The 25,946-nt window shown below is 43.3% G+C and overlaps 1 protein-coding gene across 1 annotated transcript in view; it reads right to left on the reverse strand.

The window, feature by feature from the left end:
* Window positions 1-4,673: 4,673 nt before the first annotated feature.
* The window catches only part of LOC125467585 (synaptopodin 2-like protein), a 35,637-nt gene continuing 14,364 nt past the window's right edge, over window positions 4,674-25,946 (reverse strand). The window contains exons 2-4 of the mRNA XM_048563653.2: window positions 19,794-19,945; window positions 17,601-18,424; window positions 4,674-11,307 (exon numbers count right to left, since the gene is read on the reverse strand). Of these exons, the coding sequence (XP_048419610.2) occupies window positions 8,654-11,307; window positions 17,601-18,424; window positions 19,794-19,945 (3,630 nt within the window). The 3' untranslated portion in view covers window positions 4,674-8,653. The remainder of the gene's footprint in view (window positions 11,308-17,600; window positions 18,425-19,793; window positions 19,946-25,946) is intronic.

A 25,946-nucleotide genomic window follows, 5' to 3' on the forward strand; every position in this document is an offset into this window, starting at 1 on the left:
TGGGCAATTTAGCATGGCCGATCCACCCAGCCTATTCTTTCTATTCCAATTACCATCTTACTACACCAGTCCACTTGTGCAAACAAGGCTGGGTTTAGCTGGTTTATGGATTATTGTACTCTCCAATTTATCACAAGCAATGTCATAGAATATCCTAGATAATAAAATGTGAGGCTGGATGAGCACAGCAGGCCCAGCAGCATCTCAGGAGCACAAAAGCTGACGTTTCGGGCCTAGACCCTTCATCAGAGAGGGGGATGGGGTGAGGGCTCTGGAATAAATAGGGAGAGAGGGGGAGGCGGACCGAAGATGGAGAGAAAAGAAGATAGGTGGAGAGGAGAGTATAGGTGGGGAGGTAGGGAGGGGATAGGTCAGTCCAGGGAAGACGGACAGGTCAACGAGGTGGGATGAGGTTAGTAGGTAGGAGATGGAGGTGCGGCTTGGGGTGGGAGGAAGGGATGGGTGAGAGGAAGAACAGGTTAGGGAGGCAGAGACAGGTTGGACTGGTTTTGGGATGCAGAGGGTGGGGGGGAAGAGCTGGGCTGGTTGTGTGGTGCAGTGGGGGGAGGAGATGAACTGGGCTGGTTTTGGGATGCGGTGGGGGAAGGGGAGATTTTGAAGCTGGTGAAGTCCACATTGATACCATTGGGCTGCAGGGTTCCCAGCGGAATATGAGTTGCTGTTCCTGCAACCTTCGGGTGGCATCATTGTGGCACTGCAGGAGGCCCATGATGGACATGTCATCTAAAGAATGGGACGGGGAGTGGAAATGGTTTGCGACTGGGAGGTGCAGTTGTTTATTGCGAACCGAGTGGAGGTGTTCTGCAAAGCGGTCCCCAAGCCTCCGCTTGGTTTCCCCAATGTAGAGGAAGCCACACCGGGTACAGTGGATGCAGTATACCACATTGGCGGATGTGCAGGTGAACCTCTGCTTAATGTGGAAAATCATCTTGGGGCCTGGGATAAGGGTGAGGGAGGAGGTGTGGGGGCAAGTGTAGCATTTCCTGCGGTTGCAGGGGAAGGTGCCGGGTGTGGTGGGGTTGGAGGGCAGTGTGCAGCGAACAAGGGAGTCATGGAGAGAGTGGTCTCTCCGGAACGCAGACAGAGGTGGGGATGGAAAAATGTCTTGGGTGGTGGGGTCGGATTGTAGATGGTGGAAGTGTCGGAGGATGATGCGTTGTATCCGGAGTTTGGTGGAGTGGCGTGTGAGAACGAGGGGGATCCTCTTTGGGCGGTTGTGGCGGGGGCGGGGTGTGAGGGATGTGTTGGGAAATGCGGGAGACGCGGTCAAGGGCGTTCTCGACCACTGTGGGGGGAAAGTTGCGGTCCTTGAAAAACTTGGACATCTGGGATGTGCGGGAGTGGAATGCCTCATCGTGGGAGCAGATGCGGCGGAGGCGGAGGAATTGGGAATAGGGGATGGAATTTTTGCAGGAGGGTGGGTGGGAGAAGGTGTATTCTAGGTAACTGTGGGAGTCGGTGGGCTTGAAATGGACATCAGTTACAAGCTGGTTGCCTGAGATGGAGACTGAGAGATCCAGGAAGGTGAGGGATGTGATGGAGATGGCCCAGGTGAACTGAAGGTTGGGGTGGAAGGTGTTGGTGAAGTGGATGAACTGTTCGAGCTCCTCTGGGGAGCAAGAGGCGGCGCCGACACAGTCATCAATGTAACGGAGGAAGAGGTGGGGTTTGGGGGCCTGTGTAGGTGCGGAAAAGGGACTGTTCCACGTAACCTACAAAGAGGCAGGCATAGCTGGGGCCCATGCGGGTGCCCATGGCCACCCCCTTAGTCTGTAGGATGTGGGAGGAATCGAAAGAGAAGTTGTTGAGGGTGAGGACGAGTTCGGCTAGGCGGATGAGGGTGTCAGTGGAGGGGGACTGGTCGGGCCTGCGGGACAGGAAGAAGCAGAGGGCCTTGAGGCCATCTGCATGCGGAATGCAGGTGTATAGGGACTGGACGTCCATGGTGAAAATGAGGTGTTGGGGGCCAGGGAATTGGAAGTCCTTGAGGAGGTGGAGGGCATGGGTGGTGTCACGGATGTAGGTGGGGAGTTCCTGGACCAAAGGGGAGAAAATGGAGTCCAGATAGGTGGAGATGAGTTCGGTGGGGCAGGAGCAGGCTTTTCACTCATAGAATATCCTGCCGAATTACATATAAACCCAAGGTGTCACTGGCTGGATTCCTTTGTATTCCTGGATTTGATTATCCTTCCATTTGTCTGTTGTGTTCCCACAGCAATCCTGGGGATATCATGTTAATTCTGGGTATCATGCACAAGGAAGAATTTCAAAGCCTTTGAGATGATATCATGGGGAGTTACTAGAACAGTGTCAGGAATAAGGGACAGAGAAAGAGAAAGTGAAGGGGAGGTTTAGTGGAGGTTCAGAATCATGACGTTTTTAGGGAATGAAGACAAACCATTTTTAATGGCCAGGGCTATGAGGAAAAGGCAAAAGGAACGGAACCAATTGGATAGCACAGTCATGATGTAACAATTGGCCTTTTGGTTCTATGGTCTTGAGCCACTGACTCAGGAGAGAAACTTTCTTGGTCTCTTCTTCATCATTTTGGCTGCAGACCATTTTATCTAAGTTGGGATTCAACCGAGGTTAAAAGCACCACTTTCTCTTGGGTACAGTGAATTTGTATCTTCCCACTGGACATAAATCTCGCAGATTTTACTGCTATAGTTCTGAAAAAAAAAATTTATTCTTCATATTTCACACCCTCTCTGTTCCCATCTACTGTCACATACCAGTTCTTTTCATCTCCAATGAAGTGTTGATTTTCACTCATTGACACGTGACTGATCATCGGGCATTGAATTACACTCCACAATAAACAGGTGCTGTCACATGGTATAATTCACATGGTAGCATCAGCCCAAATGCGGGATACAAAAATATCAGCCAACTGGCAAGGTCAGTTCAAATGACACTCTCAGCACACAGCACAGGTTGCCAGGGGTCAGAATTACCTGCTCAACTGTCTTAGTAATAAGCCTAGAGCCTATTACAGCTGCCCAGTTGATAAATACTTGGAGCATAAATCTCATATTTTCTATTTTATTCTGCCTCTGGTTGAATTTAATTTTATATCTCCTTTCGCTGTGCTTCCAGACCAAAAGGAATGGTACCAGTTGCATGGAGACAGTGAGAGTGTTCCATGTCAATTCTCCCCCCAGTAGTCTTCTCTTTTGCCTGGCTGCTGTTCATGAACAGGGCTCCCAGTAACCAGCAACACTAACTAATCAAAACAGAACAAGTCATTAAAAGCAGTAAGCTACATCCAGATTCCATCTACTATGTCTGTCAGGGGGCTTCCTTGCACTGTCACCTGATTGATAGCACTGCAATGTGGAGTGGTAACTGGACATCGTCTACAATCCAAACAGCTCAAACTTTAAATTTACCAGGACAATGTGAGAGTTTGAATTCAGTGTGAAAACAATTCAGGTAATTTGCAATGGTCTCAGTAAAAGGGGCCATCAGGTAGGTTTTTAAAACAAACTATAGGCTACATGTAACTCCAATCCCCCAAGAACATTATTGACTTTTAACTGCCCCCTTCAATGACTAAACAAACCACCAATCTGGATGAAACCTGTTAAAGTGGATTGTGAAGGCGTATAGGAATGGACAACAAATTGTGGCCTTCCAAAAGTGTCCCCATGCCAGGAATTATTAAAGTAATGTTACTTTAAAGGAGGCTAGCGAGTTTTGAGAAGATTTGTAGCTCAGGTTGAGGTTCTGGATGTGAATTTGCTCGCTGAGCTGGAAGGTTAGTTTTCAGACGTTTCGTCACCATTCTAGGTAACATCATCAGTGAGCCTCCGACGAAGCACTGGTGTTATGTCCCGCTTTCTATTTATCTGGTTAGGTTTCCTTGGGTTGGTGATGTCATTTCCTGTTCTTTTTCTCAGGGGATGGTAGATTGGCTCCAAGTCAATGTGTTTGTTGATGGAATTCCGGTTGGAATGCCATGCTTCTAGGAATTCTCATGCATGTCTCTGTTTGGCTTGTCCTAGAATGGATGTGTTGTCCCAATCAAAGTGGTGTCCTTCCTTATCTGTATGTAAGGATATGAGTGATAGTGGGTCACGTCGTTTTGTGGCTAGTTGATGTTCATGTATCCTGGTGGCTAGCTTCCTCCCAGTTTGTCAGAACAGGAAATGACATCACCAACCCAAGGAAACCTAACCAGATAAATAGAAAGCGGGACATAACACCAGCGCTTCGTCGGAGGCTCACTGATGATGTTACCTAGAATGGTGACGAAACGTCTGAAAACTAACCTTAAAGGAGGCTGTTGGACAGGATTGCCAACTCCTCGCATTTTCATCACATGACCTCACAATTCCAAAATACCTTGACAGTCTTTCCTTTACCATCTTTCATGGAAATAACTAAAACTACTCAAATAGAAGGAAACAAGCATTTAAAATTTTAAGAATCGAATGGATTTTCTCCCTGAAACATTGACAACAGGGTTTTAAGCTGAAATTCCCAGACGCCCAACGTCATGAGTGAGAGACTCCACTGTGCAATGCAGAAATTCTTAGTGAATTAGTCTTTTAATAAGGTAATACCCTTCAGCAGGCATTAATCCTGCTTCTTCAACAGATGTCATGTGATTCATGTTGACTCCCATCTCTGAGTCTGTTCCAGAGACATGGTTATGTCCCTCCGTATACCTGCTCATGTTTTGCTCTCTAAGCAGCTCACAAATTGTATTAGTTAATCTATTTTATTATTTTACATCAGCATACATAGCACTTTAACATACATAACGATTTAAACATTAAAAATCTAATATATGTATATAGTTTTCAAAAAAGGTAATGTCACCTCTATGACAATCAAAGCAGATCTATCTCCTATGGGTAAACAGCAAAGGTGCATTGCTTTCTTTACTGTAACCACACCAGTCTGACTTGTCCTAAAATGTATGAGAAGAAATATTCGTGTTATTCCTTTCATTGACAATCTGTAGCTCTAAGGACACAGTCCAACACAGCTTCACTGGCTGAAAAGAGGTCTTTGCTTGATAAATACTAACTATTTTTAAAAACGGAAAAGTCAGCATCTGTGGAGAGAGACACCAAATTACAGATTCACATCAATGGACCTTCATCTCAAAGTTTATTCCAAGAACACAGTCACAGACCTGAAATATTTGTTTTTATTTCCTGCTGGAACATGGCCAAGCCAGCACTTATTGCCCACCTCTAGTTGCGGTTGAAGTGCTGCAATCTATGTGCTGCAAGTAAACCCACAGTACTGTTATGGATTCAGTTCCTGGATTTTGAACTATCAGCACTGAAGGAACAGCTTCTTTGGAAGTCAGGACAGTGAGTGCTCTGGAAGCGAACATGCAGATGATAGTGTTCCAATTTCATAGAATCCCTACAATGTGGAAGCAGGCCATTCAGCCCATCAAGTCCACAGCGATCCTCTGAAGAGCTTCTACCCCGACCCTACTCTAATCTCTCCCTGTGACCCTGCATTTCCCATGCTATGAGCAAAACAGCACGGCTAGTCCACCTAACCTGCACGTTCTTTGGACTGTGGGAAGAAGCCCATGCAGACACTGGGAGAATGCACAAATTCTACACAGACAGTCGTCTGACGCTGGAATCAAACCCAGGTCACTGATGCAGGTGAGACAGTATTGCTAACCACTAAGCCACCAAATTTATCTACTGCCTTTGTCCTTTTCAATTGTAGTGACCAAGAGTTGGAAGATGTTGAAGGAGCCTTGATGAAATTCTGCAGTGCATCTTGTAGATGGTACACATTGCTGCCACTGAGGGTCAGTGGCAGGTGAAGTGAATGTTTATAGATGTGGTGGCAATCAAGCAGATTGCTTTGCAATGTATGGTGTCGAGCTTCTCTAGTGTTATCAGAGCTGCTATTATCCAGGAAAGTGGGAGTATTCCCCATTGACTTGTAGAAAGTGGACAGGTTTTGGGGAGTTGCTACAGGAGTCCTAATGTCTTTCCATAGATTCTGCCTGACCTGTATTTACAGCATTTTCTGCTTTTATTTCAGATTTACTGTATCTTGTAGCGTCATTGATTGAATTAGAACTACTTCATAGCTAAGTAAAATTATCACTTCATTATTGAGGTTGATGCACAGTCAAATATGCAAAGTGGGCAAGCAGCACAGTTTTGTTTTAAAATGGTTAATTGCAATCTCCTGAGTGCTGTTTCTTCATCGCTAAATGCAGGATTGTGGTTAATGAAAAGGTGAAAATATGTAAGCTTTAAGGTTTACGAACAGCAGCAGCTTCACACAGCAAAAACAAAGTCTACTCTTCAGTTTGGATCAATATTACAAGCCATTTTGAAACTTTCCATTCCAAAACCTAAATATTTTTTCTAAAGCAGGTGAACAAATACTTTGGCAACATTAATTATTAAGGCACTTGGGTGCTGTGTTGAAATGTCAAGTAAAAGTCAAGATTTTCACGACTGAACATTCACAATTCCTCAGGAGCTCAGTGATTGGTCAGTAAGTCATAATCATATTGTGAAGAAAATATTGCAAACTAATTACCCTTGCAATATTAGACTTTATAGCTCAAACCAGCACAGATCATTGAGATCTTCTCAGGCTCCATTTACTCTGCTTCCTTCACCACATACAGAAACAACATCTCATCTGACCCAATCTTTCCGACATTTCCTGTCAATCCCCTACCATTTCTATCCATTGTCACTGATTGCATCCCATTCTATCCACATATTTCTTGTTCATCTCAATGGTTAATGCAAGGAATATAGAATGTACACAATCATCCATTTTTATCAGTCATTCAAGATTATTCCATATTCACACTCCAGTCTTATTCTGAACATCTCAGAAAGGAGTTTCTTTCAAGAGCGAGTTCATTTTCTTCTAATGAGATCTGCAGTTCATTTTCAATATTTAACAAAGCTAAAGCCACTTCTGAAGATAATTCAGGACAAATCATTTGGTTTTAATAAATAACGCACTTGTATGAATCTAGCATTTACCCCACTGAAATGCCTCAAAACCTTTCACACAATGAAGTGGCTCCTGTTGCTTGACATGGTGGAATTGATGAGTTGTGCTGCACTGTCAACCTGCTTGGTGTTATATCTGGTCTGATGACTTGAGACTCCAATGGGAGTCTTTGCTCCAATTAAACAGCATCAAAAATTGCCCGCATCAGGCATCCCGTGCGAGTGTTAAAACATTGCAGCAGTTGGTACTAAACATTATGAGCACAATTAAGAAGTACAAGTTCAATGCTGCTTGTTTGGAGATGGCAAGACATTGTCAATGCAGTCATTTTTTCTTACTTCGGCTGCTGAAGTAAAATATTAAACCTTGGAAACAGGAGCCTAAATGGACAATAAGTTCAGTTAGTATTTGGAATAATGTAGGTTTGTGCCTTATAGATACATCTGTCCAGCATCCCAGCATCTCCAGTTACGCACTTCTATCGTTATTTTATTCCCAGGAGTCTCTGGGAAATTCTCATCTGATATTTTTTCACCAAATCATTGGCACAACTATAGCACACTGCATGACAAGAATGATCCAAAGCTATTGCTAGATGATGAGAATTATTACTGAGATATACTGTGATGACTGATAGATTGGAACATTTGAATGTGAGCTGATATTTGTGGCAACTGTCATAGACAATTCAAATTCAAGGATTCCTTGAAGAGTCTTCATGTTCTTTTGCATTACTTTGGCAGTTTTAACATTTAAAACATATTCAGTCATGTCACACAACAGAATAGGGATGCTAGATGTTTTTAAAGAGGATCATTCAAAGAGATAGCAATGCTGAGGTGTTAGGTAGACTACATGCCAACGGTAAAGCAGGGAAATGTGTTCCACGAATAAGTTATTGTACTCAGGATGTCGTCACTGCCTTCTGTTATTCATTTCTGTTCAACTTTGAATGGTCATGGTTTATTGATCCGAAATCTATAGAAAGATCTAGTAAATAATTACAAAGCATTGGGACGTCAGTGTAATAGTAATTTACTCTGATGTCTTTAAAAACTCTTTAAAAACATGATGCGTCCAGAAACAATTAACATGTTACAAGCCATATTTCTCCTTGACTCAGCAGCACATCATTAAACTCTTTGCATGGCTTTATGTTGATAGTTAAAGTACTCAAATGTACTGTAGCACTTCCTTGGGGTCAGTGAGTTGCATTTTTGACACAAACTTGTGTCTTGAGTTGAGAACTGAATCCAAGCAGAGCTGAGGCACTGTCTTTCAGATGAGGCAATAAAACAAACCCCCTTGAGAAGATGTAAAATGTCACATGGCACTAGTCAAGGAGCAGAGAAGCAGAGGTGGTGTTCTGGCCAAGATGTGTCCCTCAATCAACAGTGAAAACAGATGATCTGGCATTTATTTCACTGCTGTTTGTGGGAGTTAACTGTGTACAAATTGGCTGCAGTGTCTCCTCTGCCGAAACAGTGACCATAATTCGAAAAGAATTTCATTGGCAAAAAGGCACTTTGTAACAGACTGGGTCATGAATAGTGCTACGTAAATACAAGTGATTTCTTCCATTTTGAGATGCAAGTCCTCTTGACGTGAGAGTCTTTCAACTGTCACTAAGAATCATGATGACTGTAAACATATTTTATTATTAGAATGACCCAGGTCTCCATGTGTGAGTACTCATTCCTCCTCTTACGGCTGAGAACCTCGGCCTGGGGGCATGATGTGTTGTTTTCTTTTGCATTTGAACATCTTCGTTAGGTGACAAATTAAGCACTGAAGTTTCAGAGGTTACTTCCTGGCTTCCTTCCGGTGCCTTTCTGTTTACTTTGGAGGTTTGAGGAGCGGGTATATTGAAGCTGGATATTTTGACTGGTGCTGGTGGTGGGGAAGGAGGAGTGGACATCCACACTGGCTCAGCAAGAGTTGTGGCTGATCTTGGGGCAACAACAGTGGGAGTAACAGTAGGCAATGGTGTTGAGAAACGACGAATCTCACAGGTTCTTGTTGTCTTCACAGGAACATGTTTTGTCGAGATGAAGGATTGCTGACCGGTTTGTCTCAGTGGAGTATTTCTTGGTAAACTCTGTGTCCCCAAGTTGGATTCATCAAAGCTGAACATGGCTGGATTTAATTGATATGGCTGATGTCTCATGAAATCAATGGCTTGTATTCCTACCTTTTGGTTCCCTGCTGGTTTCCACTTTCTCTCAGGCTTGGTGGCTGATGTTGCTCTATGTGATCTGCTGGCTGCTGGTGGATATGATGGGGAATGCATGGGGTTGTAACCAATAGGAGGTGGAGCCCGGATATTAGGAGAATATTTCCATGTAGAGGGAAGTGAAGGGGTGGGAGATGGTCCTCTTGCCTGTGAAGTATAATTAGGCACTGATTCCACAACAAACTTATCCATACGGCTTTGTCTCTTAGCGAAGAGTTCAGCCCCCTTTCCTTTCAATTGGAGAGACCCGGACGTAGTATTTCCATTCACAAGTGGAGAACCATTGTCTATTAACTGGGGCTTTAAGGAAGGTTTTGGTGCGACAGGAGGGGGGACCTTTTGCCTACGCATCTGGGACTGCATAAAATTTGATGCTTCAGCACCAAGACTCAAGAAGTCTTCTTCAGGGCCTGACTCAAATCCAGCCCCTGAATGATCTGGTTTCTTTTCATCCAGATTTTGAACCAAGGAAAGAAGTTCAGGGTTTGGTGAAGCTTTTACCTGTTCAGTCTTTGTAAACATTGGCTTCCTTGTGCTTCTCCTGCGAGCCTCTTGCAAGATGCCTGTTTTAGAGGCTGGGATTGCAATTCTTTGCTCTCTCGTAGCCAGATTCTCTGATTGCAAATTGGTTGACCATGCTGTTGTTGAGGTGCTACCAATTGAGGGAGCTTGGAAGTTTGCATTAATAGCAGCAGCAGGCTCAGTCTGTTTCTGTGGGGACAATGCTGAAGATAGATGGAATTTGGCAGTGCTGGTGACTGCAGCCTGGGGTGGTGAATAAGGATTTGTTACAGGCAGTGAAGATGGTACTGCTGTAGGTGGTGGTGACACCACGGTGGGAGGTGGTGACATCATGATGGGTGGTGACATTACGCCAGGATGTGGTGATGTCACGAGGGGTGGTGACTTCACAGTGTGGGTTGGTGACATCATAAGGTGTGGTGACATCACAAGATGTGGTGATGTCGCATGGGGTTGTGACATCGCAGTGTGGGGTGGTGACATCACAGGGGGTGGTGAAATCATGGCTGGAGGTGGAGATGTCATAGACGGTGGTGACATCACAGCCGGTGGCGGTGACGTCACTATCGGTGGTGGTGGTGGTGATGTCATCAACATGGGTCCTGGTGAATAAAGAAGCCCCATGCTTTTCAAGGCTCCAGTTTCCTTTGCTGTCACAGGTTGGCTTTTAGGATTCACAGTTGGCAAAGAGACTACCTCTGATGGTGGTGTGAAAGGCATTGTAAGTTTGTTTTGCCCAGTATCTTGATCCTGAGACATCACATGAGCTGTACTTTTCCTGAATGGAACTGGGGCAGAGACAGAATATGTTGGTGCTGCTCGGCTTTGCTGAAAACCTGGCGTGAATGGCCTCGCAGTCCTATTTGTTACACTGGATACAAAGGAGGTTCCTGGTATAAAGTGCTGAGTATGATGCTGTTCACTCTGCCTCATCACGTGTAATGTGGGCTCTGCACGCACTGCTGCAGAAAGGTTTGTTTCTGCATAGCTTTTTAAAGGATCAGAGGCAGGTGTTCCACGGCATACATCTGAATTGCTGGGCCAGGTACTCTCTCCATTCATCAAATTGTAGTTCCTCACTTCAGCCTCTGGCTTTGGTTTCATTTGGAGACTGTGTTGCCTCTGAATAGGAGACTCCTCCACGATATATTCCCCTGCTAGTTGTCTCTGGTGTTCAAATAGCATTACACCCTTCCCCTTGGTTTCATTTAAACCCTGGGACTCAGATTTGGACTTTTCCATGTCCAGGTAAGAACCATCCCAATCTGATCCCGTTGACTGATTCGTTAAGCTTTTTGCATCAGAAAATGCCTCTTCATCAAACTCAGACTCACTAGTCGGCAGCAATTCACCGTCCTCATCGATATTCTGCTTTTCCTCATCTACACTTCCATAACTAACCAGGGTATATTTTTTTGCTCTTTGACGGCGTTTCTTAAACATAAGCACTCCCTTTGAGTGGGGGTTGGGCGCAGAGGTGAGGAGCGATGCAATGGTTTTGCATTTTGTCCTGGCTTCCTTCACTTGCTTTTCCTGCATACTCTCACTGCGATGAAGCTCTGTGAAGTCCAAACAGAAAAGACTGTCACAAATTATTACTTGTTCAAATAAAACAGGAATGAATAAATAGGCATACTTTCTGAAGATACAGCCTTATTTTAAACACAATGGAATTAGGTGTTGTAGACTGAAAGATAAACAAACAAATCCCTAACTACCAGCATGAATTTTCCTTATCCAGCATTATTCAAAACAACTGCAAATCCCAAAGTCACTGTTAATGTTTTGCAATCAGAAAAAAAATTGTTTTGTGGCTCACAGGTTATTTTGAGAACACGGAAGCCCTACGGAACTCATCTGATCAGAAATGGGTGAATGAATTAAATGTATTTTCAACACTCAAGCAATAGAGAGCTGCAAACTAATGCTGTCATCCACTTGTGGGAGACGGATTCTTTCCAAAATTGTGATCAAAGGAACACAGAGGGTTGAAACAAGCTTTGGCCTTTGGAGAATTAACACAAGAGGGAAACTGTGCAAAGCTCGATTTTAAAAATCAAGACTCTTCAGTACTGTCATATCGTGCTACTGGTGGTATGGAGTTCAGAGCTGACAGTCTGATCTCGGAGTCTGAAGGTTCTAGGTTCAAGCTCTGTTTGAGACTTGAGAACAGAATTCCTAGGCTGAAACTTGTGGAGAAATGAGTGATCACTGCACGTCAGATATTCTGTCTTTCAGATGAAATGTCAAACTGAGGAGCCATCTGCTCTCTGAGATGGATACAAATGATCACATGAGACTAATTCAAAGACGAGCTCAATGGTTCTCCCTAGTGTCCTGATGAGCATTTATGCATTAATCAATATCATGAATGTGGAAGATCTGATCATTATTATTCTTTGTGGGAGCTTACTGTGCACAAATTAACAGTGTTTTCCTACAGTATAACACTGACTATACATCAAAAAATGTCTGCAAAGTGCTTTGAGATGTCCTGATGGCTAGACATTTGACACTTAAAAAGTCATAGAGTTATACAGCATGGAAACAGACTCTTTCGTCTCACCAGTCAATGCCAATCATAATCTCGAACTAAACTAGTTCTACCTGCTTGCTCCTAGCCCATTTCTTCACCAAACATTTTTTTACTCATGTATTTGTCTAAATGTCTTTTAAATGTTGCAATTGCATCCGCATCCACCACTTCCTCTGGAAGTTCATTTCACATGCGCACAATTCTGTGTAAAAAAAATTGTCGCTCATGTCTTTTTTAAATATTTCTCCTCTCAACCTCAAAATATTCCCCTTAGTCTTGAAACCCCCACCCTAGGGAAAGGACACCGTTCACTTTATCTACCCGCCTCATGATTTTATAAACTTCAATAAACTTAATGACAGTACTCTTCTGAAGCTGTGCAGGAGCAGGTGTTGTCTATCAACTTTCATCTTAGCTGAGCCAAAAATGCTCAATAATCAGCACTGCTCATGAAGGAGGCATCTTATTCTCCATCAGTCTGAACCTTAATCCTGCATTCAGCACAAAAGAAAAAAGTTATTTAAAGTTCTAGTACAAAATATGCATGTCTCTCAATTGACTGAGCTAACTTCCAGACTTCTCTCCAAATCACCATGCAGTCATTTGGGAAAAACTGAATGACCGTAATCTGAGGATTGTAAGAGAAAGCATAGCCCCCTTTACATATTGTGAATGACTCAGTGACATCATTTGTATTGAAACAGAATCATAGAATGGATGCAACACATTCAGTCTGCTATATCTGTGATGGCCCTCTATAAAAGTGGCTCAGATTTCCCTTCCTTTGCCTTTTCCCCATAGCTCTGCAATTCTCTTTCTTTTGTTGATTATCCAGTTAACCTTTTGAAAGACATCATCAAATCAGTCTTCAGCACGCCTTCAGGGAGTACGTTCCAGATCTTACTCACTTTACCATTTCGTCATGTTGGTTCACAAACCTTCCACCAATGGGAACAGATTTTCCCTGTGCACTTTGTCCAGACCTGTCATGATTCAGACCACCTCGATCAATTTGCCTCTGAGCCCTCTCTTCCCCAAAGAGAACAGCCCCACTAATATTTGTTGAGGAAATGCATTGTGTGACATAGGTGAGACAGACCAAGCCAATTCCTCATTTGATCTGTTGTATTTCCATTACATTAGCTGACTGGAGTGAATTACACAAAAATAGTAACAGAGATATAACCCTCATCTCTCCTAGTTACAAAACAAGGAAGGCAGCCAGGATGTTACTTGATGATGTGATCTCTCTAATGAGGTTTAGGAGCTAAGGTGAGGAAAGGACAGCTACACCGCAAGAACAGCAGTGATCCAAGAAGGCAGCCCACCACTGTTCTCCAGGGTGACTAGGGATATTCAATAAATGCTAGCCCAGCCAACAATGTCCACATCACATGAACAAACAAAAGGATCAGATCCAGTGTTTTTCCCAGCCTAGCTCTCAGAAGAGTCCTGCATTGGTAAAGTGATGTAAAGAAACACATTTACTTCTAGCAGATGACATACTGGCCAAATGAAACTGCATGTTTATTTCTGTCTGAGGAAGTCACTGTGAAATACGCCCTTTACTTTTATGTTGCCCCTCTAACACTTGGAAGTGTGGCAACTGGAGTCTGATGGAAAGCTGCTGGATCAGAACATCTGTAAACATATGCATTATATTCAGAACCTTTCTTCTGCATGGATTGCACGTGAATTTCTGCATATACAACTCCAATGTCCCCATTTAAAATGAAACTTTCTCATACAAACTTCATTGGCTGTAATTTGACATTCCTTTCAGTAGAGGTGCTTCTGAGGCATGATCGAATGGAGGATGGAATTACCTCAGGACCAGTTTACCTCAGGACAAGTTTACCTCGGAAATATGGCTTAAGAAATTCATAGTGAGTTTTAAAATAAATAGTACTTGACTTAAAATGTCGATGAATTACTTTTAGAACCAATTATTTCTAATCCTTGTCACAAAAACTTTGTTTAATCATGACGTGTTGGATGAATTGTAGTGAGAAATTGACTGTTTTTTCTTGTATTCATTCTTAGATACAGAGGTTGCTGGTAAGGCTAGCATTTATTGCCCATCTGTAGTTACCCTTAGTGAGCCACCTTACTCAATGATGCCAATTCATGTGGTCTAGGTCCTTTTGCAATGCTATTGGGGAAAAGAGTTCTCGGGTTATGGCCTAGATTGTGACAGAACAGCAATACAATTCCAACTCAAGACTGTGCATAGCTGGAAGGGAACTTGCTGGTGATTGTGTTCCCGTGTATCTGCGGCCCTTGTCCTTCTGAATGATGGGGGGGTTGCTGATTTGGAATATGCTGTCAAAGGAGCCTGGGTGCGTTACTGTAGTGCACTTGGCAGATGGTGGTGGTGGCGAATGGAGTGAACTTTAAACATGTTGGACGGGGTGTGGATCCAGCAAGCTATTTTGTTGTAAATGGTGCCAACTTCTTGAATGCTGTTGGAGCTGTTTTAACCAGGCAAATGGGGAATATTCTATCTCACACCTGATTGTGCCTTATAAATGCTGAACAGACTTTATGGAGTCAGGTGGTGATTATTCACCACAGAACTCCTGGCTGACAACTTGATGGCATATTTATAGAAATTTTCACCAACTATAGTAGTTTTAAATTGAATCATATGAAATTATAATAGACATGAAGAAGATATTGGTTGCTTTTAATCTAAAAGGTAATTAATCTTCTCAACTGATCAAAATAAAATCATTCATCAGTAACCCAGCTTTTCACTGATGAAAGTTTGAAATTGATGCTTTAAAGTGTAACACAGATCTTTTCACTAATTTTTTTCTATGAGGAAGGGGAACATTGCAGTCTCAGTGAATTGTAAAATGTATTGTTTAGTTAGGTGCTGCCGTATCTGGGGATTATATTTGTGTCAACTAAGAGTTGATATGTGGTGCTGTACAAAGTTACCAAAACCTTTCTGTACCGGTTCATGCAGTTTTACGTTTTTAATAAGGTCTGCTGAACTGACATGGAATATAAAGGAAGTCTTAATCCTATTAATCTTCTGTTGATAATTGTATGATTTTGTTATTTCAATTTTTTAGCAATCCCAAGTTTGGTCCTCCTAAAATGTTGGTATTAAAACGCCACAAGGAACAACAAGTGAACCAGAAACTGGTGCGAGAGACTTTCTTTCTAATTCACCAGCACTGTTGCAATGTTTGGACAGAGGCTACTTGAAATTTTATCTTTGATGGATACCTGTTCTCTTCCGCCACGAAAATAAAATGCTGACATTTGAAGATTTAGTTTGTCCTGACTACAGTGAATCAAAGACTTATTTCTAACAACGTTGGGGGCCATTATTATAATCTTACTATCCACAGAAAATGCGGGCAATTTCTGCCTTCACCACTGCTCCATTGGTTGGATGACCCACTCAATGAAAGTATTGTTAACTCCTGTAATCTGCATTTGGGACATGTCTGGAAAATTGAAACAAAATCACATGCCTTTTTTGTATTCTCGCTGAGTTAGTTGCACCAAAGGAATTTACAATATAAAACCTATTCTACATTTTATGGATAAAATTAACAACCTTGTAACAACCGCACCTACTTCCTTATTAGCTGTATTGAATGAAGGATTACAACCCTCCCCACCCCCCACAGTGAATATTTGTAGTGTTAAAGCAGTGCTTTAATATGTCTCCCACATAATTGATCTGAAATGCAAATACATGCCGCCTGTTTAACCACATTTAAACAACCTGCCTATGATTTTAAGTGAGTACAAAACAATTTATAAAACTCACAGCTTTCTACATCTGCAGTCAATTTTCTGCAACAATAAATTGAACGTTTAACAATTCTGATGTGAAACATTAAGCTACATTACATTGTGCTGAAATTCGAATTTTATCCTGGATTGAGAGATGTAGCATTAATTTCAGTTGCATAATCTCCAGTTCTGTGGACATTGAATCATTACCGAATTTCTATTGGACAATAACCATTTTTAATATATACGTACATTGATTCAAATACCTGCGTAACGGAGGTGTTTGTAGGCACTCCTTTCTGATTCCCGTGTTTGAAATCTCTGCATTCTGCAAATCCTTTGACTGTAAAGAAGTGTCTTTCAGTTCCATACAGAGACTGGAGCCTCAAAAGCTGAAATGTGACCAAAACTCTCCTACTTTCAATCGCTCTCTAATGCGTTTTACATCCCTTCACTGAGCAGACAATGAGATGAATAGAACAACTTCAGTCAGCTTGATTATTTTTACCCATCTACATAGCAAACGGCATTGTGATGGGTTATGACATCCGTTTGTTCACCCCAGCCTTCAAGAGATTTACTTAAGCACCTTATTTAAAAATAAACCTTGTGGTGATTGACACAACAGGCGACATATGGCTAGGTCCGTGACAAAGACGTCAATGACTGAAATTCTCTTCCTATCTGTAACAAGTCAGAGACAAGCAAGAAACCATTGTTTCTAGAGTACAGCCAACAATGTCCAAACCTGAAAACTATTCAGATCTGCAGACTGACCTCTGCTGGGACAGAAACACTGGCTGCAAAATATAACGGTAACCAATATGAGATTTATGGCACATTTAATTTCAAATACTGAACATATAATATAGCCATCAGCAGTTCACCAAGGTTAAACAAAACCTCTGCTTTAACTGTCTCTACACAGCTTTTTCTAACTCAAGCTGCCATTTTCTTCAGCCCTAGCCCCCACTTTGTGCCCTTTGTCCAGCTGACTCTGACATTCCATTCAAACATTCGAGGGGCCTTCACTTGTGGTGCTCTCCACAAATGCCTTCCCCACAGCTCTCCACCTCACAACCTCCCTCCGTACATTTCAAAACCAAACCGCCCTCTCCAACTCTCCCACTTGTTTCCTGAACATCTCATGGGAAGCATTGTGCAAACTTCATCACATTATCCTAGTTTATTTCAAAATCTGAACAGTGGTTCGCACATGTCCCCTTCTCAAAAAACTTGGCTTTATTCTGACAGCTTTAGAAGATAACATGCCCAAAACGAGTCAACTGCCTGTGCTGTCATCACAGTTGCTGCATTTAAACAACTGCCTTTAAAGTCTTGTCAGATCTTACAATGAGATTCTTCTGACTACCATGTCATAAATCATGGCTGGTAAGCATGCTTTTCTGAGAGGTGAACTCACATCCTTTAAATCCCCATGATCTCATGGTCCCCTAAATAGCAGCACGTAGAACCAGTCAAAGGAAGTTAGAGGAGCAGAACAAGAGACTCAGCTTTAATTTTAAAAAATCAGCTTGAATTGGAGGGTTTGAAACTTACTGGCTTGTTTGGCCTTCTCTTTGTAAGTAGTGGTCAGAATTTCAGCCACTGGATTGCTCACAGGCCCCACCATGGGGACCATTTGTGTGTCTCTCAGGCTGGGCTGGCTTGGAGTGGGGAGCAGCTTCTGTTCTGGAGACACAGTGTGGCCAGGTACCTCCTGGAACCCACTGTCAGCCTCCGAAGTGCCCAGGATGCCCTGTCGGCTGGTAGTGTCCTCAGTGCTGGTTTGGGTTGGCCAGATGACGATGGGGGAGCTGGTGCCAGGGTTCTGCCTGGCACTGACCTTGGCCTCAGTCACAGTGCCAGGCTCGGGTTGTGCTGTGCCCTCCAGCTTAGGCTGCCAAATGTTGACCTTGGCTTCCACTCTCCTGGGCTGGAACATGACTTGCCTGCTGCTGCTGCGGGGGAAGCTGGCCTGAGGATCCGGGGGGAGCTGGCCACCTCTGGGATCCAGGCGTCCGGGGCTGGCTCCTGGGGGGGGCTCGGGGGCGCTGTCGTACTCGCTGAGCTCCGAGGTCTCATCGGCCGAGCTGACCAGCGGGATGCTGTGGTTGGAGCGGGGTGCGGCGCCGGGACATTTCCGCCTCTGCCTCCGCTGTTTCTCCCCCGCCGAGTAATCCGCGTCGCTGTCGGTCTCGCCGTAATAAGCCTCACTTTCCGCCGGCGACGTGTAGCTCCGGCGCTGACCCCGGTTCTCGGGTTTGTGGCTCGGAGTGCGGGGCTCCGGGGCTCGGACACCGGCTTTTGAAGATTCTTGGCTCCAGGGGCAGGGGGAGGTGACCTGGAGGCTGGACTCCGGCTGCAAGCCGTTGCTGGGAACTCTAGAAAGGGATTCAAGTTACTGGCATCAGAGACACGGCAACTGCAACAATGACCTTAACATGGAGCTGGTCCCATAGGAATCTCACACACTCAGGGGGATATTCACTCCTGGGCCCTCAGTATATACCCGGCATGGCAATGCACGTTGTAAACACCAAGTGTTACAATCGGCTGGAGTGGAACACGTTGTCAAAGCAAAATAAAATAAAAGCAGAAATCTGCAACTTGCCCAGACAGTGTTGGAGAAACTCACCAGGCCTGGCAGCATCTGTGGACAGAGAGAGAGAGAGAGAGAATGTTTCCAGTGCCCCTTCAGCAGAACTTGCTGAATTCTGAGGAAGGGTCACCGGACCCGTAATGTTAACTCTGTTTTCTCCCTCACAGATGCTGCCAGACCTGCTCAGCTTTTCCAGCAACTTTGTTTTTGTTACTGAGCTTGAACTTGTAGAACTCAGAGGATTCTGAAGGAGTATTACATGGGATATACAAGGTGTGGAGCTGGATGAGCACAGCAGGCCGAGCAGGAAAGCTGACGTTTCGGGTCTGGACCCTTCAGGTTTTTTTTCTGAAGAAAGGTCAGCCTTCCTGCTCCTCTACACCTTGTTATCTCAGATTGTCCAGCAACGGCAGTTCCTATTATCTCTAAGTATTACATCGGACTGTCTTTCTCTCTTGTCCGCAAATACTGTTGAGTTTCTCCAGCACTTTCTGTTCGTATTTTAGGAGGACGCCGAGACCATTCGGCCTCTCAATTGTGCTCCTACATTCACCAAGATCCCCACCTGACTGTAATCTCACATCCGCGTTCCTCCATCTCACCGTCCACCCTGACAAGGAGTTATTTACTGTACCGAATCTGTACCGAAAACAAAAAATGCTGGACATCACAGCGGATCAGGCAGCATTCAGGAAGAGAGAGAGAGATAATGTTTTGAGTCTAGATGACAGTTCATCCAGATTTTCAGCATTTTCTTGTTTTCATTTCCCTTATAACTTTGGCTGGGGATGTGTTGAATTTCTTGTAAATGTCGTCATTTTTGAAATGTGTTGTTCACAAATTTTATGAATGTATAATGTTTTAGGAAAAGAAACTAGTTGCCGCAGCCGCCGTGGAGGGTTGCTTTGCGGGTGGGGTGGGGGTTGCTGGGAGTCGGGACAATGATGGCCCGACCTTCACCCCCAGCCCCAGCCGCATGGACAGCGTGTGCTGCCAAAGACCACACCCCGAGCTTCTTGCAGATTGCCCGCGAAATAAATGGATTTATCTCTGTCTCCCCTATCCAAATCCTTCACCATTTTGAAGATTTTCCTTAGATTAACATTACTTTCTGAACTCTCAAGTTCGTCCAATACTTGCGGGTCCTGTACCTCTTAACCCAGATGTGCAAGGTTCCGTTGGAAGAGTCAATGATATTCATCGCATCTCTGTGTGATATTCCGTTGCAGGATTTCCCGTTGATGGTTAACAGGAGATCATTTTCCCGCAGTCCAGCCCGACACGCTTTGCCTCGCTTCCGGACCTGCAGCAATAGCACAACAGATTAACCCAGGAGCGGGGGATTCGAGTTCCTCCCTCGCCACCGCTTGCCCCTCAATCGGCAGAACCAAAAGCAAACTGTGTCTGTCTCAAACCGAATTTCCCCGTTCTTCTAAAACAAAACCATCCATCTCAGAAATGGGCCAGAGCCCTACCCCGGGATGAATTAATCAACTCTGTGAGTATCTGCTCATTGAGTCCACCCTCAAGAATGTTCTTAAATCAGTTTAAAGTACCATGAGACCAATCGGCATAGCAGTCATGATGGGCTGGGTGGCCTATTAGTGAAAGCTTTTAAAAGCTGAAGACTATCTAGTTTGCTCCAATACTTACGAATGGACACCAATTAAATATTTTTAAAAAGTAATTTCGAATTTGTTAAAATCCTGTTACTCAGAAGCTGGTACGCATACATTGGAATATTATTTACAAGTCAAGATGGTGTGTGGCTTGAACGAAAATTTGCAGACAGTCGTGTTCCCCATGCAGTTTGCTGTTATCCTTCTAGGTGGTGGACGTCATAGATCAGGAAAGAGGCCTTGGTGAGTTGGTGCAGGGAATCTTGTAAATTGGGAGGGGTGTGTGTGCAGCGAGACCTGGGTTTCCTGGTGCACCAGTCACTGAAGGTAAACATGCAAGTGCAGCAGGTGGTAAAGAAGTTAACTGATATGTTTGCCCTCATTGTGAGAGGCTTCAAGTACAGAAGCAGGGATGTGTTGTTGCAATTATACAGGGCCGTGGTGAAACTGCACCTAGAATATTGCTTGCAGTTTTAATCTCCTTTTTTGAGGAAGAATGCTCTTGATCTCAAGGGGGTGCAGTGTAGGTTTACCAGATTTACCTGATTCCGGGGATGGCAGGTCTGACGTATAAGGGGAGATTGACTGGGTTAGGATTGTTTTTGCTAGAGTTCAGATGAATGGCAGTAGGGCGGTGGGTGTCTCAAGAGTCTAATAAAATTCTAACAGGACTGGACAGGGTCATTGCAGGGAGGATGTTCCCAATGCTGGGTGTATTCAGAACCAGGGGTCACAGTCTGAGGATTCAGGGTCGACCATTTAGGACAGAGATGAGGAAACATTTCTTCACCCAGAAAGCCTGTGGAATTCATTACCACAGGAGGTAGTTGATGTCAAAACATTGAATGTATTCAAGAGACAACTAAATATAGCACTTGGGGCAAATGGGAACAAAGGTTATGAGGGAGAAAGCAGGATTAGACTATTGAGTTAGACAATCAGTCATGATTGTGATGAATGGTGGAGTAGGTTTGAAGGGCTGAATGGCCTCTTCCTGCTCCTAACTTCCATGTTTCTATGGGTCCACACAGCTACTGCTGTGTGTCAGCATTTACTAGTCTCTGACCTGTTGTAGCCACAGTATTGATACAGCTGCTACAGTTCAGTTTCTGGTCAATAGTAGCCCCAGGATATTGATTGTGTGGTATGTTAGTACCAATAGTCTTCAAAGTCAATTGACACATAAATTCCACGCTCATCTTGTTAATGATTCCTCCACATCAGTGGAATTTTTTTTCGCTGTTTCAAGTCTTTTTAACATTTTAACAGTCCTATATACGCAAGGAAACAAAATCAAACTGACTTCACCCTTAATTCTCTAAGACCCAGTGCGCTGTGGAGTTAGTGAGATGCAGAGCCCCTTTCCATGGGGAAGAAGGGAACTGTTCTGGTGCAAGGTGTGCAGATCCAAACCAGGATATTTGATACTTGATCCTAGGACACAGAGAAAGGCTTAGTAAAGGATGTCCGAATGGAAAAAATGTCATCTTGTAAAAGACCACAGATGTGAGGTACAGCCACAAAGGAAGGTATTCATTGCCTAAGAAACAAGCGTATTACCAATGTTGAAATAACAGTTTCATCTCAGAGCAGGTAAGTCCTGCCTCAGAGGCTTGTCACAAAGATTGTGAAATTTTTCCACTCTTGTAGGGAATCTAATCTAATCTAATCTCCCAAGAAAAATTGAGTCATTTAGAGAAATGTACTGATGAGTTCCCATCCACACTTGCTGCCTTACATCCCAAACTGAGGGACTCCTGTACAGTTGAGGAAATGTGCTGGCTTCATGAAGCTGAATAGCCTTTGATTGTGTTTTCTTATTCATTGCTGGGATGTGAGTATCATCCATCCCTAGTTGCCCTTGAGAAGGTAGTGGTCAGCTGGTGTCCTAAACTGCTGCAATCCATGTGATGTAGGTACATTGAAAGTGCTAATAGGGAGGGAGTCCCAGGATATTAACTCTGCAACAGTGAAAGAAAGTTGAGGCTATGTGATGGCCAACTGGTATTTTCACTGAATTGTTAATCCAGATACTCAGCTAATGTTCCAAGGACCTGGGTTCAATTTGAATTCAATAAAAATCTGGAATTAAGAGCCTAATAATGACCATGAATCTGTCCATTGTTGAGAAAACCCATGTGGTTCATTAATGCCCATTAGGGAAGAAAGCTACCATCCTTACCTGGCCTGGCCTACATGTGACTCCAGATATGTGGTTGATTCTTAACTGCCCTATGGGCAATTAGGAATGGGTAAGAAGTGCTGGCCTGGCCATTGAGGCCCTCATCCTGCGAATGAATGTAAAAAGGAATGCTCATATTGTTCCAAATTAAGATGATGTGTGACACAGAGGGAAATTTTCTGCTATATGCTTGTCTTTGTGGTTTGGAAAGTGCCGCTGAAGGAACCGTGGTAAATTTCTGCAGTGCATCTTGAATATGGTACACACAGCTACTACTGAGCATCAATGGTGAAGACTGAATATTTAAGCTGATTTATGGGGTGCACAATTAAGCAGGCTGCTTTTTCCTGACCATTGTCAAGTTTCAAGAGTGTTGGTGGAGCTGCATTCATTCAGATAAGTGGGGGATACTCCTGACCTGTACTTTGTAGACGGTGGACAGGCTTTAGGAAGTCAGGAAGTAAATTACTTATCGTAAAATTTTCAGCATGTGACCTGTTCCCATTGCTGCAGTATGTAACTTATTAGGGTTTCAGTAATGGTAATGTCAAGGAGCAATGGTTAGATTCTGCCTTTTTGGACATGGTCATTGCATGACTGAAGATGCTCGTGAGTTCTACAGAAGGACAGCATGGATCATTCACACAGCACTTTTGGCTGAAGATGTTGCAAATGATTCAGCCTTATGTTTTGCACTGATGTGCTAGCCTTCCCCATCATTGAGAATGGAGATAGTTGTGAAACCTGCTCTTCTTGGTTGTCGTTTAACTGTCCACCAACACTCACAACTGGTAGGACTGCAGATCTTTGACCTGATCCTGGTATTTTTCACAAACAGGATGGTGCTGTCAGCCCAGAAAGACTTTCCGTCTGGTGTGCAGTTAAGTAGCATTGTACATGAATTTCAGTGTGATGTGATGCCAGGTAAATAGCCCATATGTCACAAAAATTGGCTAATCAGATCAAGTAGCATGTTTCTTCAGTTGTGCATAATAGGCAGTGTACAGAGTGTATTTATCCAGCCTGTGTTTGAAAGAAATAAAGCAAACATGTACAGTTGTAGGAGAAAATTACTGCAGATGCCGGAATCTGTACTGAAAGCAACCAATTTTGGAGATCACCTCTAGTCAGACAGCATCCATTAGAGAGCAAACTAATGCTTCAAGTCTAGCTGACTCTTCATCAGAGCTGTGCCCTCCGCACTTCACTTCGGTTCTGATGAAGTGTCATCTAGGATAGAAACGTTAACTTCTGTTCTCCGTGGATGCCGTCTGACCTGCTGTGGTCTCCAGAATTGGTTGTTCTTACTAAACATGTAGAGTTAATTGGACAATGTTAGCCGAACAATCTAGGGTGCGTAAATAACAACACTAACAAACTGTTTAAAGTAATCATGTGCACTCATAGTGTGACTTATTTATGCTTGCTAGAAGCGGCATATATTCACACACTTCTGTTTTTGCGTTTGCAAACAAAAGGAATGTGATCAGTTATTGGGTCTTTTAATGAATTACCCAGGAGCTTGGACAGCCTGTGGTACCACATTGCTTTCTTCAAAGTAATGCCTCAACTAGTCAGACTCAACTTCCAGCCAATATTTTATCCTGTAGAAAATGATTGTGATCATTTGAAATTTGGTCTTCTTGCTGCTGCCCTGATGAGTGCAAAGTGAAAAGTTTTGCAACAGGGCTGTCTTTTCAGCAAATAAAAACAATAAAATAAGAAATGAAACATTGTGTACAGAATGTGAAAACTTAAAAAAATTATGTCCCTGGTCAACTGAACAAAAATGAAGTAATTGATGCAGTTAAAAATTGCATAGTAGAAGGAATACTATCAGATAAGCACACGTCTCTGCAATTCACTAAGGCTTGGCCAGATTGAGAGCTAAAGGCAAATCCCTCTGTGGCCAAAACTAGCCTGCAGCTCAGTGACAGGTGCCATTCCATTCAGTCCACATATCCCAGGCACTACGTATGTCTGTCACTTTACATGCATTATCTCTTCACACACATTTTATTTAAAGCATTAACTTATCTGGAATGTGTGTGTATAGCCTTCTCTGGTGAGCACTGACAGACAGTTACTCTCACACATAAAACATTTGCCACCAGTATTCTTTAAAAACCATACACTGCTTCCAAAATCTTACATCACTGTTATGATATTTCACTTCTTTCTACTTGCTGATCTGTTTGATTTCCTTCCTCCATACCTTAATTTATTTTATTATTGCTGTGCAGGGGATTATCTTGGGCCCTTAATGTGTAAGAGCCACAGTTCATATTGATTTACAAGCAAAGTGCAATGGATCCTGGAGATCTGAAGTAAAAACTACTCTGAAAATAATCATATTGAATTTGAAATGTTAACCTTGTTTTTTCTCTGCACAGATGCTGCCAGATCTGCTGAGTTTCTCCAGCACTTTCTGTTTTAGTTCATGTAACTCCTCTGTGTGTGGAACCTGCCTGTGTAGGTACTGGGGAAAGATCAGGATTTGACTGTTTTACGATCCCTTCCAACCCCCTGTGTCTCAAATCACACACAAGCAGCCACTGTTTGTGTGATAATGAAGGCTGGTATAGCTCTGGCCCCAGCTAGAATCACTATCTTCAGCAAAGGAAACATTACAGACGGTGAAACAGCTGGATTGTTCACAGATCTTACTGATGTTTGGAATAAAATAGATAATTACCTGAACAATAAAGTTCATTGTGTGCAACTTTTCAAATGCTGTGAAGTCAAAGTCAAACCCTGCCCCGCCAACCATCTTTTTACCGGAAGTGTGATTTTATAGTCCATTTAGAAATCAAAAACAGAAGTTGAAGTTTAATTTGGTAATTGTTATGGTGTTATCTACAGTCGGAGTCTGGTCTCTCCGTTTCTGCTTTATTCTCAGCTCTTGATAACAGCTGGTATTCAGTGAATGGAAAATGGATTTACAAGTGTTTCCTATCTTTTGTCCTCAGTGACTTCATAGAACAAGGGTGACAGGTATGTGGGAAGGCCAGCACTTGCAACTTCCCCTCTGTGTCACACCATCCTGACTGTAAAAGTTTTTGCTGTTCCTTCATCCTTGCCAGGTTAAATTACTGGAACTCTATTTCGAACAGCACTGTGAGTGTTCCTACACCATATGGACTCCAGAAAAAGCTCACCACTACCTATTTGATGCCAACTGAGGATGGGCAATATGTCACCACCTTGCGAGCAACATCCTGAATGAATTTGGAACAAGAATGTCCACAATCCTGGTGTTCATTTACAGTGTCTCAGAAGTTCCACATCATTGCATTTTCAGTGATCAATAGCACACACTGATGTTCTCACAAGCTATTAATTTAAATGGTTAAATACTTCCATTAAAGCAACCATCTGGGCATCTGTTGATAGCTTAGGTCTTCTTAACTCAATACTTCATGAAATCTTTGAGCATCAGGAACACTCCTGAAATTAAGATCACTACCATTTACTATTTTTTCATTAAATCTTGATTCAAGCAA

The sequence above is a fragment of the Stegostoma tigrinum genome, chromosome 37, assembly GCF_030684315.1.
Source record: "Stegostoma tigrinum isolate sSteTig4 chromosome 37, sSteTig4.hap1, whole genome shotgun sequence".
Lineage (NCBI taxonomy): Eukaryota > Metazoa > Chordata > Chondrichthyes > Orectolobiformes > Stegostomatidae > Stegostoma > Stegostoma tigrinum.